At 43.5% G+C, this 23,659-nt stretch overlaps 2 protein-coding genes across 11 annotated transcripts in view; both read right to left on the bottom strand.

Annotated features, from left to right (window-relative positions):
• The window catches only part of LOC311099114 (transcriptional repressor p66-alpha-like), a 22,688-nt gene extending 13,608 nt beyond the window's left edge, over positions 1-9,080 (bottom strand). For 3 of the 8 annotated variants that reach the window (XM_084139762.1, XM_084139764.1, XM_084139765.1), the window contains exon 1: positions 8,916-9,004. The gene's annotated coding sequence lies outside the window, so the exon portion shown is untranslated. Of the gene's footprint in view, positions 1-8,915 lie in introns of all 8 variants that reach the window. The other 5 variants (XM_084139760.1, XM_084139763.1, XM_084139759.1 and 2 more) reach the window with 4 other exon arrangements.
• A 4,724-nt stretch (positions 9,081-13,804) lies between these two features.
• LOC311099044 (MAU2 chromatid cohesion factor homolog) lies at positions 13,805-22,835 on the bottom strand. Of its 3 annotated transcripts, XR_014609675.1 has the most exons (20): positions 22,595-22,835; positions 22,339-22,356; positions 22,094-22,159; positions 21,589-21,684; positions 21,298-21,392; positions 21,112-21,139; positions 20,615-20,770; positions 20,129-20,275; positions 19,949-20,039; positions 19,542-19,645; positions 19,382-19,459; positions 19,164-19,238; positions 18,978-19,061; positions 18,841-18,890; positions 18,658-18,735; positions 18,371-18,482; positions 18,149-18,239; positions 17,946-18,073; positions 17,221-17,542; positions 13,805-17,147 (listed from the first exon to the last, which is right to left on the bottom strand). XR_014609675.1 is itself a non-coding variant. In XM_084139648.1 (19 exons), the coding sequence occupies exons 1-19, from the start codon at positions 22,826-22,828 to the stop codon at positions 17,465-17,467; spliced, it is 1,809 nt and encodes a 602-aa protein (XP_083995774.1). In that variant the 5' UTR covers positions 22,829-22,835; the 3' UTR covers positions 13,805-17,464. The 3 variants fall into 3 exon arrangements, 2 of the variants coding, with proteins under 2 accessions (XP_083995774.1, XP_083995775.1); XM_084139648.1 differs by having other exon boundaries at positions 13,805-17,542; XM_084139649.1 differs by having other exon boundaries at positions 13,805-17,542; positions 19,173-19,238.
• Between the last annotated feature and the right edge of the window lie 824 nt (positions 22,836-23,659).

Raw genomic sequence — 23,659 nt, 5'->3', positions numbered from 1 at the left:
CCTGCCTCCCGTTTACACACACGTGATAGGGGAGACAGAGACAGACAGAGAGACAGACAGAGAAAAACTGGGAAACAAGAAGTAGAGAGACTTGACCAGACAACGCTAGACTGTCTGTACGAGATACTGCAAGACTAATCACAGTCATACTAACAGACAGTTTTTTTTAACCCCTCTGACATCACTAAGGCACATATGACCCTTCCCAGGATTCATTGGGACACACAAAGCACTTTTTCTAAGAACCAGTTTAAACCGGTTGGCGAGCGAGTGTGTGTTGTGTGTGAGTGGTTTAGAGAGATGCTGAAGCAGGTTAACCCTTTGAGGCCCGGAACGGAAACTCTGCTCCTACACTGACAGATTCTTATTTGAGACGGGGGGGGGGACGGGGGACGGGGGGAGTCTTCTCATTCTTTGTTGATTTAAAAAAAGATTTTGACTCAATTTGGCATGAGAGTCTGCTATACAAATTGATGGAAAGTGGTGTTGTGGGACGACGACAATATTATAAAATCAACAAGTGTGCGGTTAAAACTGGCAACAAAAAAATTACATATTTCCACAGGGCTGTGGGGTGAGACAGGGATGCAGCTTGAGTCCCACCCTCTTCAACATACAGTGCATTCGGAAAGTATTCAGACCCCATGACTTTCCACATTTTGTTACGTTACAGCCTTATTCTAAAATTGATTAAATAGTAGCTTGAGCTCCACCCTCTTCAACATACAGTGCATTCGGAAAGTATTCAGACCCCATGACTTACCCCCCCCCACAGGTTTTTGGCAGCGATTACAGCCTCAAGTCTTCTTGGGTATGACGTTACAAGCTTGGCACACCTGTATTTGGGGAGTTTCTCCCATTCTTCTTTGCAGATCCTCTCAAGCTCTGTCAGGTTGGATGGGGAGGTGACTAGTCTCCCAGTCCCGGCCACTGAAAAACATCCCCACAGCATGATGCTGCCACCACCATGCTTCACCGTAGGGATGGTGCAAGGTTTCCTCCAGACGTGACACTTAGCAATCAGGCCAAAGAGTTCAATCTTGGTTTCATCAGACGAGAGAATCTTGTTTCTCATGGTCTGAGAGTCCTTTAGGTGCCTTTTGGCAAACTCCAAGCGGGCTGTCATGTGCCTTTTACTGAGGAGTGGCTTCCGTCTGGCCACTCTAAAATAAAGGCCTGATTGGTGGAGTGCTGCAGAGATGGTTGTCCTTCTGGAAGGTTCTTCCATATCCACAGAGGAACTGGAGCTCTATCAGAGTGACCATCGGGTTCTTGGTCACCTCCCTGACCAAGGCCCTTCTCCCCCGATTGTTCAGTTTGGCTGGGCGGCCAGCCCTAGGAAGAGTCTTGGTGGTTCCAAACTTCTTCCATTTAAGAATAATGGAAGCCACTGAGTTCTTGGGGACCTTCAATGCTGCAGACATTGTTTAGTACCCTTCTTCAGATTTGCACCTCGACACAATCCTGTCTCGGACCTCTACGGACAATTCCTTCGACCTCATGGCTTGGTTTTTGCTCTGACATGCACTGTCAACTGTGGGACCTTATTTACACCTGTCTATATAAGGTATTTCATTTTTATTTTTAATACATTTGTTTTCACTTTGTCATTATGGGGTATTGTGTGTAGATTGATAAGGAAAAAATTAATTCAACCCATTTTAGAATAAGGCTGTAACGTAACAAAATGTGGAAAAAGGAAAGGGGTCTGAATACACTGTATATATCAACGAATTGGCGAGGGCACAACAACAGTCTGCAGCACCCAGCCTCACCCTACTAGAATCTTAAGTAAAATGTCTACTGTTTGTTGATGATCTGGTGCTTCTGTCCCCAACCAAGTAGGGCCTACAGCAACATCTAGATCTTCCGCACAGACTCTGTCAGACCTGGGCCCTGACAGTAAATCTCAGTAAGACAAATATAATAGTGTTCCCAAAAAAGGTCCAGTTGCCAGGACCACAAATACAAATTCCATCTAGACACCGTTGCCCTACAGCAGTGGTTCCCAACTCCAGTCCTCCAGTACCCTCAACAGCACACATTGTTGTTGTAGCCCCAGACAAACATACCTGATTCAACTGATGATTAGTTGACAAGTTGAATCAGGTGTGCTTGTCCATGGCTACAATAAAAATGTGTACTGTTGGGTATACTTGAGGACCGGAGTTGGGAACCAATGCCCTAGAGTACACAAAAAAACTATACATACCTCTGCCTACATATCAGCACCAAAGGTAACTTCCACAAAGCTGTGAACGATCTGAGAGACAAGGCAAGAAGGGCCTACGCCATCAAAAGGAACATAAAATTCGACATCCCAATTAGGATCTGGCTAAAAATACTTGAATCAGTTATAGAACCCATTGCCCTTCATGGTTGTGAGGTCTGGGGTCCACTCACCAACCAAGAATTCTGCTAAATGGCATATTATTATTATTATTATTATTATTATTATTATTATAAGAATTCACAAAATAGGACAAACACAAAATTGAGACCGCATGCATAATTCTGCAAAAAACTTTTGGCCAATACCAGGTAATTATCAAAATCTAGAAAAAAACAGTTAAACTCCACAACCACCTAAAAGGAAGCGAGTCCCAAACCTTCCATTACAAAGCCATCACCTACAGAGAGATTAACCTAGAGAAGAGTCCCCTAAGCAAGCTGGTCCTGGGGCTCTGTTCACAAATAGACCCCACAGAGCCCCAGAACAGCAACACAATTAGACCCAACCAAATCAAGAGAAAACAAAAATATAATTAATTGACACATAGGAAAGAATTAACCAAAAAAACAGAGTAAACTGGAATGCTATTTCGCCCTAAACAGAGAGTACATAGTGGCAGAATACCTGACCACTGTGACTGACCCAAAATTAAGGAAAGCTTTGACTATGTACAGACTCAGTGAGCATAGCCTTGCTATTGAGAGAGGGCAGGCATTCCAAAACACCCGTCTGCCGGGAAGATGAGAGAAGAAGAGAAAGAGCGGGAGGAATGAAACGGCCAACATACTAATGCATACTCATGTCTGCTGTCACCATGACAACTCTGCATAGAACTTGTCTGTAGGCACTGACTAGGCAGTAGGGCCTACAAGGCACAGATCTAGGACCAGCTCACCCTCCCCAAATCCTAAGGTCAGGATCTAAATGACTTAATGGCTGACATGTATCAGGTTACATCTCCATGGCAGCTCACCACATCTCTCTCTAACACGCACACAAGAATCTACTGAGATGACTTGTCTGTGACATTGCCCCTTACGGATATAAGTACTGGTAGATCAGTGTTTCCCAAACTTGGTCCTGGGGACCCAAATGGGTGCACGTTTTGGTTTTTGCCCTAGCACTAGACAGCTGATTAAAATAATCAAAGCCTGATGATTACTTGAACCCCCTTGGGGTCCCGAGGACCAAGTGTAGGAAACGCTATGATAGATCCATCCATCAGCAAGCTCTCCTCCTTCGCCACACACAGGAAAGGCCTACATTGGCATGATCTGAAAATGTCACCACACTGTATGTCCTCTACTCACTAAAGTGTGTGTGTATGTGAATGTGTCCAGGCAGTATATATAGCATGTTACCATGGCACTGGTTGTAGGTATACACGTCAGGATAGAGACATACCATTCTGACTCTGGATGGGATTTAGCCCAATAAGAATATAACCATGACAACAAACTGACAAGTAAGCAAGTAGCCTTACCTATGGAACGCTCTCTGTCTCCCCACTTGAGGCATTTTCTAAATGATACCAACTACGATCAACTTCATCGGTCACCACTATCATCATCATAGACCTTAACCATCTGGAAGTCTACAGCTGGTTCTTTCATACAACAGTCATCAGCCAATAACAACACACTATCAGGCCGCTGCACCACCACCACCGGCCAATAGGAACACAGTGTCTCTGTCTGCAACTGTTTGTTTTGTGGTATTTCTGTCCTTTGTCTCTGCGACCTCGTCCTTCCTTCCTGACCATACGCTACTTTGTTTACCCCACTTTTCATCCATTCTGTGTGTGTGTCCCTGTCAAACAAATTGTAAACAAGATGTTTATGTTGAAGATATGATCAAACTTGCTTTATTGCGCATCTTATCTTAAGGGTAGGCAACAACACATCTGCCACGCTGATCCTCAACACTGGGGCCCCTCAGGGGTGTTTACTTAGTCCCCTCCTGTACTCCCTGTTCACCCATGACTGCGTGGCCAAGCACGACTCCAACACCATCATTAAGTTTGCCAACGACACAACAATGGTAGGCCTGATCACCGAAAACGATAAGCCTATAGGGAGGAGGTCGGAGACCTGGCAGTGTGGTGCCAGGACAACAACCTCTCCCTCAACGTGATCAAGACAAAGGAGATGATCGTGGACTACTGGAAAAAGGGGGGCAGAGCACACCCCCATTCTCATCAACGGGGCTGTAGTGGAGCAGGTAGAGAGCTTCAAGTTCCTTGGTGTCCACATCACCAACAAACGATCATGGTCCAAACACACCAAGACAGTTGTGAAGAGGGCACAACAACACCTATTCCCCCTTAGCAGACTGAAAAGATTTGGCATAGGTCCTCAGATCCTCAAAACGTTATACAGCTGCACCATCGAGAGCATCCTGACTGGTTGCATCACCGCCTGGTATGGCAACTGCTCGGCCTCCGACCTCAAGGCGCTACAGAGGGTGGTGCGTACGGCCCAGTACATCACTGGGGCCAAGCTTCCTGCCATCCAGGACCTCTATACCAGGCGGTGTCAGAGGAAGGCCCTAAAAATTGCCAAAGACTCCAGCCACCCTAGTCATAGACTGTCCTCTCTGCTACTGCACGGAAAGCGGTACCGGAGCACCAAGTCTAGGTCCAAAAGGCTTCTTAACAGCTTCTACCCCCAAGCTAATCAAATGGCTACCCGGACTATTTGCAACCCACTACCCTGGCGTTACAAGCGCCATGCTCTACCAATTGAGCTACAGAGGACCACCATTATCTATGCATAGTCACTTTACCCCTACCTACATGTACATATTACCTCAATTACCTCGACTAACCAGGTCCTCAACTGGCAGCTTCATTAAATAGTACCCGCAAAACACCAGTCTCAACGTCAACAGTGAAGAGGCGACTCCGGGATGCTGACCTTCTAGGCAGAGGACCAAAGAAAAAGCCATATCTCAGACTGGCCAATAAAAAGAAAAGATTAAGATGGGCAGTCTGTGATATGGCTTTTTCTTTGCAACTCTGCCTAGAAGGTCAGCATCCCGGAGTCGCCTCTTCACTGTTGATGTTGAGACTGGTGTTTTGCGGGTACTATTTAATGAAGCTGCCAGTTGAGGACCTGTGAGGCGTCTGTTTTTCAAACTAGACACTAATGTATTTGTCCTCTTGCTCAGTTGTGCACCGGGGCCTCCCACTCCTCTTTCTATTCTGGTTAGAGCCAGTTTGCGCTGTTCTGTGAAGGGAGTAGTACACAGCATTGTACGAGATCTTCAGTTTCTTGGCAATTTCTCGCATGGAATAGCCTTCATTTCACAGAACAAGAATAGACTGACGAGTTTCAGAAGAAAGTTATTTGTTTCTGGCCATTTTGAGCCTGTAATCGAACCCACAATTGCTGATGCTCCAGATACTCAACTAGTCTCAAGAAGGCCAGTTTTATTGCTTCTTTAAATCAGCACAACAGTTTTCAGCTGTGCTAACATAATTGCAAAAGGGTTTTCTAATGATCAATTAGCCTTTTAAAATGATAAACTTGGATTAGCAAACACAACGTGCCATTGGAACACAGGACTGATGGTTGCTGATAATGGGCCTCTGTACGCCTATGTAGATATTCCATTAAAAATCAGCCGTTTCCAGCTACAATATTAACAATGTCTTCACTGTATTTCTGATCAATTTGATGTTATTTTAATGGACAAAAAATTTGCTTTTCTTTCGAAGAAGTGACCCCAAACTTTTGAACGGTAGTGTATATGAACACACACACACACTCTTAATAACCCTGTCTGCCGCCTAAATAATCTGCTGACGGACGAGATGGGTTTTTCAAATTTATTGGTCGCATACACATATTTAGCAGATGTTATTGCGGGTGTAGCGAAATGCTTGTGTTCCTAGCGCCAACAGTAATTAGTGTAATTAGTGTGAGTGGCAGATCTTCCAAGGCTTAGCCATCCCTGTGTCTATGTGGAGTCAGGGCCGACGTGTCCTTACACAGAGGAGCCAAAAAGCAGGCGTCTCACACCATAGGCTACACCCTGTTACAGACACCACTTGTGTGAACCTATGTCCCATGGCTTGTTGGACAGGACAGGACAGGTGGTAAAAGGTAAAAGAAGAGAGAGACAGAAAATGTGTAGTATTTCAATTAGTTGCTTGGATGAGCTTTGACAGGGCTACCTCTCTTGGCTACTTGAACTTTCTACACCGATAGCTAGTGGCTGGGTTTTTCAGAACTGTGCAATTCAATGGTTTACTTTGGGCATCTGTTTGTATGCTGTAAACAAACTACAGAGAACTGGTCTAGAATTTGAATTGCTGGCATCGTCGCATTTGCCTAGCAAAATTTACATAGGCTAACGGCCATTGAGTTCAGAACCAGTATCAGACACACACACACAAATCCACCAGGATAAGTGTTTGCTCAGACAATGTAATGAGTGTCCGGGAGTGGGACACACTAAAGACAATGCCACTTTGAGCAGGGTTCCAAACACAGGGGTGCCAATGAGTGTAGCCAAGAGTGTCCCCTTGACACAAACAATGTCACCTCCATAACTGTTACAAACGTCAACAACATGGACAGCAGAACTCTCATGTTATTAAAAAAATATTACCCTTGGCCCTGCCCAGTACCTTTCAGGGCAAACCGAAGAGACAACATGTAATTGGAACCCTTGCTGTTGTTGAGGACAGTTTGCATGACCACTTCACTGGAAAGGACAGGAGACTGACGACAAGCAGTCAACATCATTCAGGATTTATTTACACAGAAGATCATTCTCTCTCTTCAGTTTAGGACTACAGGCATAGCCGCGGGACGATGTTTGGGGGTGCTGCACATTTTTTTACAGCACCCCTACTTCCCTCGGCTATGCCTACAGGTGGTTTATACTCTTGCTGAGGGTTGACCCTTCGCAATATTACATATACCTAACGGCAGACTGACCCCTTGCATGAAATCACAGGAACAGGCATTCTTGGAAATCAGCATGAGTGAATTGTTTGGACCTGTTGCTCAACCCTATAAAGTGAATGTTAGGGATGCAGTCACAAAGGCCAGGGAAGGACTTACAAAGACTCTACTCTGGCACTCTCCATCCAACTCTATATTACAATGTGCCCAGAATTTCTCACTGGCAATGTGAGGACACCTATAAGGTCCTCTTGACTAAAGAAGCTTATCAAAGCAATCATGTGACATCACATTGCAAAGAACCTCCAAATCTATTGTTCTGATGAACAACTGATAGTCCTGTTCCAGAACTTTTATTTTTCTCAGTTTTTGTCTCTCTAGAAGCCCTAACAGAAACCAGAGTTAGCACTAAATTAGGCAGATAGCCTTATCATGCAAACCATTTCCATGGGCTAAAATAGGACCTTGTTGCATACTACTTGGTTACACATAATTAGGGGTCAGAGAATTTCCTATGTCGTGACCTGACCAGGAAAAACTCAGGACCCATGGTACCAGCATAGGTACCAGTCACTGACAACTGAACTCAACTCACTGATCCTGTAGCTACATGCAGTACAGCACAACGTGACAGAGGCTGGCTCAGATACATTTGCAGGGCACTGCACCAGCCTACACATACCGCTAGGCTGGAGAGAAAGAGTGTGTAAATGTGTGTGCGTTCAGCTTTAAGAAGAGGAAGACCATGGTCGTCACACAGAAGTAGGAAGATTACCAGGGACTCTTAATCCGATACAGTAGAACCTCCATTAAAAACAATACAAATTCTGAACATGCAAACTCCCCCCTTTAAAGACCAAACACAGCCCACGCTGTATTCTGATCGGCTTTTCGTTCGACCACGGCTAAATGGAGGAAATTGCTGGCATGTTTATAAATCGCACAACCATGAAAATAAACTAGCTAGCTAGCATAATGCCAATTTATCATTAGCAACCGTGCTATCTTAGCTACCTGTCCAGTTATTTGTTTGGCAACAAAGTGAAACAATACACGCACTTAACGAAACTGTAACTTGGTGAATTTAAATTGATAGCTAATAATTAGCTAGCTACCTAAACTTTTCTTTTTTTTTTTACAAAAACAACAACAACCAGGTACCCAGACCTACAAGACAATGAAGTAACGTTAACTGGGGCTAGCTTGCTTTTTCGGTGGGGAGAAGATGGCCAGCGGAACACTGTAACTCCAACACAGGTTTTAGCTAGCTAACTATTTTTTATATATGTATAATTTATTAGCTACATGTTTTAGTAGTTCGTGATTAGCTATCCTCGCATTGGCAAACTACCTGGGTTGTCAAAAGGCTAACTAGCCAAGTGCTACTCTAAAAATAATTCTAACTCCCAGTCCAACGACCAGACAGACACTCGACAATCAGATTCAGATTGACTGTCTCTGTTCGGTCGACTCAACTCAAAAATTCTAGTGGCGAAGTGACATTATTAAAATACTAAATATCGTCTAACTATGTGTAGTCATAACAATAAAGTCTGGAGATGCGACTTCTATAAAACGTATGCACCGCCCTCCCAGTTCCCAACCGTAGCTTTTGCTCTGCGGAGAAGTGCTACTTTTGAACAGCCCATCAGCTTCTCTATCGTCACAGATAGGTGGAGGAAGAGGAGCTGGCTCGCGACAAGTCCGAATAAAAGGCTTCTCTCAATCCACTTCAACAAAAAACTTCGGGAACACCTCAATCAACTTACTCGGTCGATTCGACAGCGATCCGTCGACTGCGGGTCGTCCAAAGTATTTAGGATGACAATCAGCTCCGATAATTCGATGTTATTTAAAAATCCAGGGGATACCCTCTTTTTTTCTGCCCTCCCCGCTGCCGCCTCTGTTGCCAAATAATGCGCTTCTCAACACACATGGAGTGGCGGCGTCACCACAGTGGGCATGCGCGCTTCAACACGCCAGGGGGACCAAGTGCACGTCTATAACCACTGACCACCACGGGGCAAAGCAGCACCACCATGCCAGGGTCCCCTAGGTCTTGTGGTTGCTTCTTGCCTAAAATACCTGTAACAGCTGATCCAGGATCAGGCTTGCTTTTTAGCCTACAATGGCCATAGTGAGGACGAATAAGGAAAACGGATCCCAGATCAGTTGCCATGGGTCTGAGGCTGAACCATATTCACATGCACAGTGGATATGTTGGATGCTATATCCCCTTCTCTTTTCATACCAGGTCAGAAGACAATACAGAAGCAAAGTGTGTCAACATCAGCAGTATCATACCATGGTGAATAGCCTACCCTTGGGCATTCATGATTGAGACCCCACACTTGGTATAATGTTCGATTTCAGTCTTCTAATCTAGTTCATCTCTAACCTGTGTTTAAAAAAGTCATGCTCTGTGTATGAGGGAAGTGTGGAGATGTGGGTTGAAGTTGCATCTACGAACAGATCCAGGATCATTTTAGCTTACTTTACCCTGCCCCAATGCTAACATTACTGACCTTAGACCAGTGTCAACATCCTACTCCAAGTACTCAGGTTCTGGGTAAGGGGGAGAAGTGGGGAGATAGATACTCAAAAGAGCAGGGGGACCGGGGTAGGGATACTCAAAAAGTGAATGCCCTTTCAGCTAATTCTCCTGCTGTTCTTCCCCAAAGACACAAAAAGAGGTGCATGATGAAGTTGCCTCATACACTGATCTGAGGTCAGTTTTGTGTTTCCCCTCCCGAATGTTTAAGGTTAGTCAAGGTAGCCTTATCTTTGGCCCTAAAGGACTTCACACATCATCACGCCACACATCTCGCTCATCTCTTCACAGGTTCCCGTGTCTGCTAGTGTCAGAGTAAAGCCCTGTTGCTTGTTAATCAGGCAGTGAATGGGTCCAGTCCAACACTAACAGTGGGATTCAGCTAGGGTCTTGATCATTATTTGCTTAGTTAAACCTGGTGTTGTAGCATTAGAATAAAACGAAAGCCTGCAGCCCCCCACACACTGCAGCCCCTCAGGACTAAGAGTGAAAACTAGGCTACTAATATAGAAGACTACTGCAGACAGTCAGGTTGCTTCATTGTTCTGGTCAGTCAGTAGGAGACTACTGCAGTCAGAGCAGCTGCCTGGTGACCCGTCCATCGCAGACTGAATACCATTCCCTTCACACAGCATCTGGGTTCCTTTAACATTCTCAGCTCTCTTCCTGGCACTATCATATCATAAGACTTTATATCTCATACACTTGTACGTTTGTAAATGTAATACAATGGAGGTTTTGTGCTTGTGATGTATGTTTATTCATGTTATGGTCCCCTTACATTCCCTGACTCCCTCTCGCTCTCTGACTGTCTCCCAGTTTTTTTCTTCTCTATTTACAGTAAGCATTGGTGAGAAAACAGACCACATTCATTATACATCTTTCATAAAGACGTGAACATATGAATGATCTCTGCTAAATATTCATCAATCACAACACATTATGGTGATCAATCAATGAGAACAAAGAACCACGTCCTAATTTCAGATTCACACAGCGTTTATTTTACAGTGGTCTGGTCACGGACCGTGGTTTCTCTTCTCTCCCTGCATGAGGTAATGGCCGCCAGCAACATCATGACAGCTTCAACTTAATCCCCATTAAGTACTGTACAAAGCAGGAAGTAGTCGTCGCAGTCACGATCAGCCCCACTCAGCCCCACTCACTATTTGGCAGGAAGTGCTAGGGCCTCCTCCTCCACATAGCTTTGCTAAGACACCTATTACCTAATAAGCATCAGTGGCTAGTTACACGCTCACAGCAGTGCCTTGGAATCTCCCCCCCCCCCCCCCCCCCCCCAATCCATCCCTTTCTCTCTCTTCACTCCATCCTTTCACAAAACCATTGGAGGGTAATCATCTGCATTCATTATATTGAGATGAAGCAGATTGTGGGGTATTTGTGGTTTTATCCTGCCCTTTCATTGGAGCTGTCTGAGGAGGTAGAAGTGGCCTCTACGCTCTGACACAGGTACAGTATTTTGTCATTTCCCTAAAGACTAAGATTTAGATCAAGCGTTGGTTAATCTGATCCTAGACCTGCGTTTAAGGGCAACTTCTACCTCAAGCTACAGTCCACCTCAGGCTTCTACAGTCTCGGCTCTGCAAATCAGACATAAAGACAATCATGTGACTAGTCTCTGGAGGACTGATCTCAGTAACTGGCTCACGTCCGCTCGAGGTAGATGCCTCTAACTACAGATCTAGGATCAGATTACGCCACCACATCCCTAGCCTTTACCATTAGGGGGATTAAAATATCTCACCCTGTATCAGTGGTTAGGGGGAAACCTCTAGCGACTTCATTAATGTCCCCGTAGGAGCACAACTATGGGGTAAATCTCAAATGTCTTTCCTTGATTCCTTGTGTCCTTGATTCCTCAACCTTCTCAAAACAGGAAGGTCTAAGGGGAGGAACCTGCGTTTTGTGAAAGACGTTGAGGAATCGAGGACACTGGGAATCAAGGAAATACTTAATTTAGAATATTAACATGGAATCCTCCATAAAGGTTAAGAATATTAACATTGGTCTAGCCAACAATTTTTTTAGGGAACCTTTGGTCAAAACACTACACAATCAGCCTTTTGGTAGAGCATGGCGCTTGCAACGCCAGGGTTGTAGGTTCGATTCCCACAGGGGACTAGTACAAAAATGTATGCACTCACTACTGTAAGTCTAAATGACTAAAATGTAAAAAAATGCCAATGCAGAAACAATCCCCACACTGATTAACTGTATGCTCCCAACAACGGAAGTTTAATTCAAAGTGAAAACGTCTTCACCAGCAATTTTCACACATCAATTCTTCTTCACCAGCAATTTTTCACATACAGTGCTATGAAAAAGTATTTGCCCCCTTTCTAAATTTCTCTACTTTTGCATATTTGTGATACTTAATGTTATCAGATATTCAACCAAAACCTAATATTAGATAAAGGGAACATAAGTGGACAAATAACACAACAATTACATAAACAAAGTTATGCAACACCCAATTCCGCTGTGTGAAAAAGTAATTGCCCCCTTACACTCAATAACTGGTTGTGCCACCTTTAGCTGCAATGACTCCAACCAAATGCTTCCTGTAGTTGTTGATCAGTCTCTCACGTCGCTGTGGAGGAATTTTGGCCCACTCTTCCATGCAGAACTGCTTTAACTCAGTGACGTGTGGGTTTTCAAGCATGAAGTGCTCGTTTCAAGTCCTGCCACAACATCTCAATTGGGATTAGGTCTGGACTTTGACTAGGCCATTCCAAATCTTCCAATTTGTTGCTTTTTAGCCATTTTCATGTAGACTTGATTGTGTGTTTTGGATCATTGTTTTGCTGCATGACCCAGCTGTGCTTCAGCTCACAGACGGATGGTCTGACATTCTCTGGTAGAATTCTCTGATACAGAGCAGAATTCATGGTTCCTTCTATTAAGGCAAGTCGTCCAGGTCCTGAGGCAGCAAAGCACCCCCAAACCATCACCACCACCATGCTTGACCTTTGGTATAATGTTCTTACTGTGGAATGCAGAGTTTGGTTTTCGCCAGGCATTACTGGAACCATGTCGTCCAAAAAGTTATACTTTTGAATCATCTGTCCATAGAACGTTCTTCCAAGAGTCTTGATGATCATCCAGGTGCTTTTTGGCAAACTTGAGTCCACTTTTTGGACGAGATGGGTCCCATTATGCCTGGCGAAAACCAAACACTGCATTCCACAGTAAGAACATCATACCAAAGGTCAAGCATGGTGGTGGTGGTGTGATGGTTTGGGGATGCTTTGCTGCCTCAGGACCTGGACGACTTGCCTTAATAGAATGAACCATGAATTCTGCTCTGTATCAGATCATTCTACAGGAGAATGTCAGACCATCCGTCTGTGAGCTGAAGCTGAAGCGCAGCTGGGTCATGCAGCAAGACAATGATCCAAAACACACAATCAAGTCTACATGAAAATGGCTAAAAAGCAACAAATTGGAAGTTTTGGAATGGCCTAGTCAAAGTCCAGACCTAATCCCAATTGAGATGTTGTGGCAGGACTTGAAACAAGCAGTTCATGCTTGAAAACCCACACGCCACTGAGTTAAAGCAGTTCTGCATGGAAGAGTGGGCCAAAATTCCTCCACAGCGACATGAGAGACTGATCAACAACTACAGGAAGCATTTGGTTGGAGTCATTGCAGCTAAAGGTGGCACAACCAGTTATTGAGTGTAAGGGGGCAATTACTTTTTCACACAGGGGAACTGGGTGTTGCATAACTTTGTTTATGAAAAAAATTAAATAAATATGTAATTGTTGTGTTATTTGTTCACTTATGTTCCCTTTATCTAATATTAGGTTTTGGTTGAAGATCTGATAACATTCAGTATCACAAATATGCAAAAGTAGAGAAAATTAGAAAGGGGGCAAATCCTTTTTCATAGCACTGTATGTGTGTGTTCCATGGGTTGAACAGAGCAGTTAGATGATGGTATGCACCAGTCAGGACCAATGCTCTGGACAATGAGTGTAATTATAGCCTACTTCTCTGGTCTCAAATAAAAGTTGAAGATGATAACGTTTGTATGTTGAGTTAGTGTTCAGATCAGCATAAAATACAGTTTATGCAAAAGAGAACTACATTCACATTTTACATTTTATTTAAAAATAAAGTATTGATAATGTGTTGGAGGAAGAAAAAATTTATTAAAAAACACAAAACCAGAATTAAAAAATACCATAATGAGCATGGTAACCAACCTATAATAACCTTGTAGTATAACATAGACTTGAAAATAATCGAAAACGTAAGGCAGTCGTCATCGCACTAGCATTTTCTTTCACAACTGACCAAACCAAGCATTTACATGTTTAAATCATTCATAAGAAACAAAACATTTATATTTTCTGCCATATCTATACAAAAACGTATCTGCAAAAATAAATAGTGAAACTGATATATTGTCAAACATGGTATATAAATAGTCAAACTTTACAAAATCTAATAAATTGATTCATTTGTTAAAAATAAAGAGGTAAATATTTGCAATACATTATTTCAACATTGTTTATACGGCTGCTAAACTAAGTGTCTGCATTGTGATACAATACAATGACATTCAAATAGAATTAGAGAGTGATTAAGAAGTGTGTTATTCTTGAAAAAGTTGGTGATATATTTGATAGTTGACAAACCCTTATCACTCGTTAAAAACAGTCCTGTAAAATAATACAAGAAAAAGTGTTCTCTGCCATGTCACCAACAGGTTGCTCAAATATGACTCTGCAGTGCCTCCCTCTGGTTGCACTTGGTACTGTAGGGGAGTTTTCAGGGGGCCAAAACTTTTTAGATGTCTAAAATAAAGGGAGATTTACAAGGTACATAACAAACATAAACGGTAGAACAAAAAGGGAAAATATGAGTAGGAATAACATACAGTGCATTCGGAAAGTATTCAGACCCCTGGACTTTTTCCACATTTTGTTACGTTACAGCCTTATTCTAAAATTCATTAAAATTGTTTATTTTTTTCTCATCAATCTACACACAATACCCCATAATGACAAAGGAAAAACAGGTTTTATACATTTTTGCAAAAGTATATATATATATAAAAAAAGAAATATCACATTTACATAAGTATTCAGACCCTTTACTCAGTATCTTGTTGAAGCACCTTTGGCAGCGATTACAGCCTCAAGTTTTCTTGGGTATGACGCTACAAGCTTGGCACACCTGTATTTGGGGAGTTTCTCCCATTCTTCTCTGCACATCCTCTCAAGCTCTGTCAGGTTGGATGGGGAGCGTTGCTGCACAGCTATTTTCAGGTCTCTCCAGAGATGCTCGATCGGGTTCAAGACCGGGCTCTGGCTGAGCCACTGAAGGACATTCAGAGACTTGTCCCGAAGCCACTCCTGTGTTGCCTTGGCTGTGTGCTTAGGGTCGTTGTTCTGTTGGAAGGTGAACCTTCACCCCAGTCTGAGGTCCTGAGCGCTCTGGAGCAGGTTTTCATCAAGGATCTCGCTTTACTTTGCTTCGTTCATCTTTCCCTCGATCCTGACTAGTCTCCCAGTCCCTGCTGCTGAAAAACATCCCCACAGCATGATGCTGCCACCACCATGCTTCGCCGTAGGGAATCTTGCTTCTCATGGTCTGAGTCTTTAGGTGCCTTTTGGCAAACTCCAAGCAGGCTGTCATGTGCCTTTTACTGAGGAGTGGCTTTCGCCTGGCCACTATCATAAAGGCCTGATTGGTGGAGTGCTGCAGAGATGGTTGTCCTTCTGGAAGTTTCTCCCATCTCCACAGAGGAACTCTAGAGCTCTGCCAGAGTGACCATCGGGTTCTTGGTCACCTCCCTGACCAAGGCCCTTCTCCCCCGATTGCTCAGTTTGGCCGGGCGGCCAGCTCTAGGAAGAGTCTTGGTGGTTCCAAACTTCTTCAATTTAAGAATGATGGAGGTGCCTCGACACAATCCTGTCTCGGAGCTCTACAGACAATTCCTTCGACCTCATGGCTTGGTTTTTGCTCTGACATGCACTGTCAACTGTGGGACCTTATAGACAGGTGTGTGCCTTTCCAAATCATGTCCAATCAATTGAATTTACCACAGGTGGACTCCAATCAAGTTGTAGAAACGTCTCAAGGATGCTTAATGGAAACAGGATGTACCTGAGCTCAATTTCTAGTCTCATAGCAAAGGGTCTGAATACTTATGTAAATAAGGTATTTCAGTTTTTAATTTTTGATAAATGTGCAAAAAATTCTAAAAACCTGTTTTCGCTTCGTCATTATGGGCTATTGTGTGTAGATTGCTGAGGAAAAAAGTAATTTAATACATTTTAGAATAAGGCTGTAACGTAACAAAATGTGGAAAAAATCAAGGAGTCTGAATACTTTCCGAAGGCACTGTATCTAGATAAAATGTAGTTTTAGTTTTTCTATTAGCAAATTCCATTTGCCATTAAAAATGATTATCGAGTTAAAGAAAATGACATTCAAATATTCACCCAATCCAATGACTTTACTGCCCACTCTAGGACCGTTGTTGTAGGATCTAACCATTGTTTAAAGTTCTCTCTCATGCCGCTGCAGTGTCACAGAGACTGTCTTCTCTTTTCACTGGATTATTGTCCTGCCTTGAGCTTGGGGTACAGGTTGAGGTCTTTTCGCTCTGTGTGTAAAAACCTATGGTACCCTAGTTGTCAGCAATTCAATGTCAACCATACACACCACCAGCTAGACCAAAAAGCTAGCTTCTACTCTATGCTACTCATCACATGAGATTTCAACTCTATAAGGTGCATAGTTTCATTATGTATGCCCTGCTAATGCAGTGCCCAGTGGCAGTCTCTCTGAGGTAGGTGTAAGCTCAGTTCTCTATACTCGCTCTCATCTCACCACCTAAAGATATAAACTCCTTTTGCTTGCCCCACCACCCTCCCACTAAGAAAATCAGACAGTTGATAGAATAAGTTAAGATCTTTAGAATTCTAGATAAAATATATAGCATAGGTAGTATTCTGTTTCAGCATTGGTTAGCTCTGCTCATTGCCATAATGATGCAATGAAGCTGGCCAATGCTGAAACAAACCGGCATCCAGGCTGTATGCAGATCAGCGGCATACAAGTCTCCCCCTTCTCTCTACCTTCACCTCTCTACCCCTCTTCTACCATCTCTACCTTCACCTCTCTACCCCTCTTCTATCTTCACCTCTCTACCCCTCTTCTACCATCTCTACCTTCACCTCTCTACCCCTCTTCTACCATCTCTACCTTCACCTCTCTACCCCTCTTCTACCTTCACCTCTCTACCCCTCTTCTACCATCTCTACCTTCACCTCTCTACCCCTCTTCTACCTTCACCTCTCTACCCCTCTTCTACCTTCACCTCTCTACCCCTCTTCTACCTTCACCTCTCTACCCCTATTCTACCATCTCTACCCTCACCTCTCTACCCCTCTTCTACCATCTCTACCTTCACCTCTCTACCATCTCTACCTTCACCTCTCTACCCCTCTTCTACCTTCACCTCTCTACCCCTCTTCTACCTTCACCTCTCTACCCCTCTTCTACCATCTCTACCTTCACCTCTCTACCCCTCTTCTACCATCTCTACCTTCACCTCTCTACCCCTCCTCTACCTTCACCTCTCTACCCCTCTTCTACCATCTCTACCTTCACCTCTCTACCCCTCTTCTACCTTCACCTCTCTACCCCTCTTCTACCATCTCTACCCTCACCTCTCTATCTTTCCCTTCCTCTCTCTCCAGCTCACTCTCTCTCATGGCGTGGTGGTGCTCAGAGCAGGCTGGCCAGGCTGGTAGCGGGTCCATTCTGGGCCTGGAACTGGCCCACTGGAGGAGGTCCATCCGTCCACTGCAACAACACACAGTCTGTCAGCTCACTGTCTCACACTCATTCCCTCTAGCTGGAATGCCTACTTGTTAAATGTTTTTCAATGGAAATTGTAAAGTATTTTGTCTGTAAAGTATTTTGTCTGTAAAGTATTTTTCGTTATGTGTCGGACCCCGGGAAGACTAGCTATCATCATGGTGTCAGCTAATGGGGATCCTAATAAAATAAAATAATTCCTCTAACTGTGCATGTACTTGTTGTGTATTTTCTGTGGATAAATATTCACCATTGTGCAGTACAAAGATATTGATGGATGACTAACTGATATATTGATTGATTGATGAGTTCTTATTCGTAATGAAGTTATGCTTTGGAAGGCTGTGCATCGATTATAAAGATATTGAGGGATATTGATGAATCATACACTGATGAGGTTGTGCTCAGGGAGGCTGCAGGCAGCGATGTGGTCCTGCAGGAGCTGCTGGGAGAAGTTCTGATGCATCTGAGCTGCTTCGTGGGCGTCTATCGTGTTCCCACACGCCTTGTTTAGATCTACAGGGAGAACAGTCATTTCAGTTAGTACGTCTCTCTCACACACACACAAACAACAAACAGCTGTTGCCTTACCCTTGAGCAGAGCCGAGGACCAGAGCTGGACTGACATGTCAGGGATCTTGCTGGCCAGCTGCATGGCTGGGACCACCATGTTGTTGCTCTCCTGGAGGAAACACAGACAGCACCAAATGCATGGTTCAGATTCAATCACACCTCCTAGCATTGCTCCGAGGCATTATGTGTTTTTGGAAACACTGCTATAAGACCCTGGAGAGCCCTGTGATGTGATCTCACCCGGTGGTTCCCCAGCACGTAGAAGATATGGCCCAGTAGAACCAGAGAACATGCAGTCAGACGATTCAGGTCTTCAGCATTGGACATCTTCAGAGTCTCCCTCAGGAACCGCCTAACAGGACACACAGTCACACACACACACTATTTTGTTTATGTTTCACAGTCGTGCTCTTGGGCTTTCTTTCCAACCAAGCAGGTATTCTAAATGTGTGAAGATATTATTTGTATGTGAAGTAATGGAGATGTACATAAAGAAATTGTGTCTGGTGAGCCATGGTTGAACTTACTTGGCCTCGTTATAGCGTCCCTGGAAGAAAGAGAGCAGTCCACGGATGTAGAAGGCTGCTGCTACCAGACAGTGAGAGCTGGAACGGGAGGAGTAGAGAAGTCCATTTAGAATCAAACATCACACTCGCAAGATTGCACTTGGAGCTGCCAAAATACATAAACCTACAAACACCTTTTGTTACCTGACAGGGAAGTTGTGATCTGGGTTTATCCTCTCCAACAGGTTATCAAGCTGTTATAACAGAAAAAGGGACATAATACCTCATTCATCACATACAACAACCCTGCCATCCTGAATGCACCCCAGATGCCCTCTGACCTCCTGGTGCCTGTTGCCCTCCCTGATATAGACGCTGGCCAGATTGGTCACAATGAACGCCCACAGTTCCTGGTGCGTCGTCAGCTGGAAGAGTGAAACACACAGGTATTTCAGTTAACACACCCAGAAATATCAAACTAAGAGGTTACTAATTTTGCCAATAGATATTCTAGTAGACACACTCACGTCACTCACCCGCAGGGCAGCAGTGAACTGCGCCTCAGCGTTATCCATGCAGTTCACTGAGATGCAGTACAGGCCCTGGAACACAGACCACAACAGTAACGAGGGACTTGGTCGGCACAAAATAGAAAATCATGACTAAACAACTACCTGTCCACTTCACTTATAACGTACAGATATAAGAAACAGAATTCCAAGGTTAGAAAATCTCCAATCCTCACTAGCAGGGTGTGTAGCTGGGATGCATGGTTGGTGAATAACCTGGGAGACTGCGCACACAGCTGACACACCTGAGAGATCTGAGAATAGGGAAACTTCATCAGCATCACGAAAATCTATCTGTTTACATGAATTAATGTGCATGTTAAGCCTGTTCCATACCTCTTGCAATGCCGTGGCCTTGTGACCAGTGACGAGTCGGCACATGATGATGTGCTCCAGCAGGATGACTTGGAATGTGGAGAGGATGGGGCTGGAGTCCAGCACTGGAAAACACATCAATATCAGCATCATCAACAACAACAATAACAGAAAGTCACTGACAAACACATTAATACTTCTACAGCTGAAAAATCACTAGGAGATTGAGAGAGGGTGAGGTTCAGAGGATCACAGAGATCCTATTAAATTACTTCTATATGTAATTCTCCTATTAAATTACTTCTATATGTAATTCTCCTATTAAATTACTTCTATATGTAATTCTCCTATTAAATTACTTCTATATGTAATTCTCCTATTAAATTACTTCTATATGTAATTCTATCGTGAGGATTCCCATGACTTACTTTTGAGCTTTTCCAGCTGCATGAGTGCTTTGTCTGTGTATTTCTGGGCCTTCTCCAGGTACCCTGCTTGCATGGAGTGCATGACTGTCAACTGTGGGAGAAAAAAAAGTAAGTAAAGTCAGTCCTGACAACAATATGACCAATAGAGGTCAAAGGTCACATGCAGTTGCTGTATCTCACCAGGTAGACAAGGACACACATGTGCTCCTTGGGCAGCCAGTGGAACAGGTCGGCAGGGTTACTGGGTAGGATCTCATCGTCGTGGAGTGTAGAGATGGTCTGGATGCACTGCTGTAGCTGCTTCAGACACGGCTTCACACTCTTCACCTATCAGCCCAAATATATTTATTTATTACATCAGTTATGTGCCTTTTCAAGTGGGATTACATCTGGAATTGTATGACTTTATCTCTGCGTGCGTATTGCTCCTAAATCCTGCCGTGTTGATTAAGTCCTATTTTATACATTTTTGACAACAGGCCCCTTATCTTTTTATTTTGTGACCAGTGACCACATAATCAGGTAATATCCCATGTATAATATCTACTGTATCCATACCGTATGTAGAGTGGGTCAATTCCTTTCTATATTCTGTCTACTTCATCAAGTCAAATTCTGGGTATGTGTAAATGTACTTGGCGAATAAAGGTGATTCTGATTCTGTACCTGTCCAGCGTCCAGGTAGTGTGTGACCTGCAGCACCAGGAAGAACACTCTGAGAGACTCCTTCTGGATGGGGTTCCCCTGCCAGTTCTCCACGATGGTCCCACACAGCGTCAGCAGAGGATGCACCTCCCCAAGCTTCCTCTCCATCAGCAGCAGCTTCAGACAAACACACAGGGTGACATTTCACTCTTCTTAAAACAGTCACAATTTTGCCCCTAAAAATATGTTTTCCTTAAAAATCTTCAAGTATGATGCCTCAAAACTACCATTACAACAATGTCTATCCGGTAGTGACTATTAATGCAGGTAAGTAAGTAAACAGAGCAAATATAAGCATTTGTTTTCTTTTTTAGGTGGACATCAAGACTTTCATTAAAAAACAGTTTAGGAAGCAATGGTCTAAGTGGTTTCAGCAGAATTTAATTTTATCATTATTCGATTTGAATTTATCATCATTAGAGAATGTCTTCACATGATCAGTATATTTCTCAACTTACCATTCCTTTACTCAACAGAAAGAGAGCTCTGTGCAGGAGGAAAGACAACAAGGACATCAGTAACATCATCTGACCAGACAACAACACTAGTCCTCAGGGCAGTAAGACAACACCTCGACAATGTACAGACATTACCACAACTGTTCAACTGTTTGACGTGTGTTGCGTTCTACAATGATACACTACCTGGTGTATTCAGAGCCCACTACCCTGGTATACTCTGCCCCTACCCCCAGGAGGTCACAGGCTGACACCAGATCCTTCTCCAGTGTGTGCAGTTGCTGAAGGGGAGAAAAGGACAAGAAAACTTTAGCCCACTATTGAAGACAAGTAAATAATAACCCAAATAGATGTAAATTGAGGTGAATAACAGCTAAATACATCTCTGTGAACCTTGACTTCAGAACTGATTTGAATTCTTAAATGTCAGTCATTTTACAGATTGGGTTATCAGGTCCGGTTGTTAGGTTGACTTACCGCCAGTTGGAAGAGCAATCTGCAGTGCCAGTAGGGAGTTTGCTGGGAGATCTGGATGGCCTTTCGCAGCAAGGGCTTTGCCGAATCAACCAGATTCTACAAAGAAAGACCAGATCAGAGATAATCATCAGTTCATTGACTTTAATAACTTTTACAACAATACTTTAAAGGAAACTACAATCAGAAGTGTTTGCTAAACCAACTACCGTATCCTACTTAATCTTACTGTTTCAGAGTTCACTTACATGCAAAAGCAGCTTAATGAGGGAAAAGACAATGCAATGATTACTGATTAGGCCTACTTTATGATGACATAACAGCCAAAGTCAAAATAATGGAGTATGACATTTTGTCTCGCAAAAGGTTGAATGACTGAAAAGTTGACAAGCGAAAATGCTGAGATAAACGTGTGAACAGATCAGCAAGTGACATTTGATTGAATTTAGGGAATAGTGCAAGGTGAAGGTGGGCCACAGGTTGGAAAGGAGAACAACACTTCACTTACCTGTTGACAATACAGTTCTGACAGAAGACTTGCTGCCTCGAATTTGACATCTTCAAACTGAGGGATCTGGTATTACTTGTAAAGGAAATGTATTTGTCTGCATGATAACACTAGCATCAATGAAGGGGAAAAAATGAAGGGAAAAAAATGTATGGCGCATCGAGACATGGTCAACATTTGTTCAGGTAGAAGCATGTTCTCTCTCACACACACACACACACTCACTCACTCACGTAAAAGGATACTTGTTGTGATATGAACCACTATGTGGGAAAAACAGAATGCGAAAGTTAGTTTCAATATCAGTTTTGTACATGCAATGTTGCATTGCTTGATTGATGTCCCAACAATTATTGTAAGATAGCGCGTTAATTAAAATATCCTCACTGATTAATCAACCACTTAACTGATCAGCAACACACCGATAGCTTTGCCAAAGATGTGGCCTTCCTTTTCCCTCCCCACTAACCACATCCACGGAGTTTCCTGGGGAATGCTTACCGCTTTCTCCAAGTGGCTCCGGGCGAGTTCGGTGTTCTTGGTGTGGTGGTAGAGTACCGAGCCAAGCTGGAGATGAGTTCGGGCCTCGACTCTCTGCGGCGGCTTGAACTGAAACACCGCCTCCAGACAGTGGACACAGAGACGGATCTTCGGAGGACTTGAGGTGCGAAAATGTTCGGCAAAGCCGAGCAGAGCTAGGTACCAAGATTCCGGGGCCTCTCCGCTTGTCGCCATTTTGCTGACAACAAAAACAACAACAGTCGCTATCGCACGACTGCCGTTGTTCAGCGATAGTTTGCTCCAGAGCGCTGATCTAGGATCGGTTATGCTCTCTGACTTCTGATTGTTGTAGTTAGGTTGGGAAATTGTAAGCTGATCCTGGATCTGCGGGTAGGAACAAGCGACCCCGCGCGATTTCAGTGGAAGCGATCACGGAGATCCCTTGCATCTTGGGACATGTAGTTGATAATACATTTGCATAAATAGAATAATGCATTTATTTAACATTTGTAAATGTGTTATAGCTTGCCAAAAAATGTTGACCTGAGTCCAATATTTTTTATATTGTATGGATTCTTTGACTTCCGGTAGTGAATAGTATTTTAACAGAACTAGGAATAAAGTATGCGGAACATTTTTCTTTTATGAAAGTTAAACCTAGCCGAGACGATTTATTTGAAGGACTTGCGTACATGTTTTCCTATTCACAAACGTCAGTATAATAATGTAGCAATCATTTCCAGCAATATCGGCCACCACACTGTGACGTTATTTGCGTAATCTCCCCAGTTGGGTTTGATTCATTGGGCGCGTTCGAGCGGATCCCTTTTGTCAAGTCTTTGAACATCGTTAGTCACCGCCTTTCAAAGGGATCCATTTTTTGTCAAATTAACATCAGATTTGACTTTTCGTAGCAGGTTAGGATAATTAACGTAGCAGGTAAGGGGGAATTAGGTTAGGAAAAAGGTTAGATAAAATGCAAAAAAATCAACTTTTGACATTAATTTGACAAAAGCTGGATCCCTTACCCATTACCCTTTTTCTTCAGTGGGGTTTATCAGCGGT

The sequence above is a fragment of the Coregonus lavaretus genome (genome assembly GCF_964263955.1).
Source record: "Coregonus lavaretus genome assembly, chromosome: 23".
Lineage (NCBI taxonomy): Eukaryota > Metazoa > Chordata > Actinopteri > Salmoniformes > Salmonidae > Coregonus > Coregonus lavaretus.
This window is presented reverse-complemented; position numbering and strand designations above follow the sequence as displayed.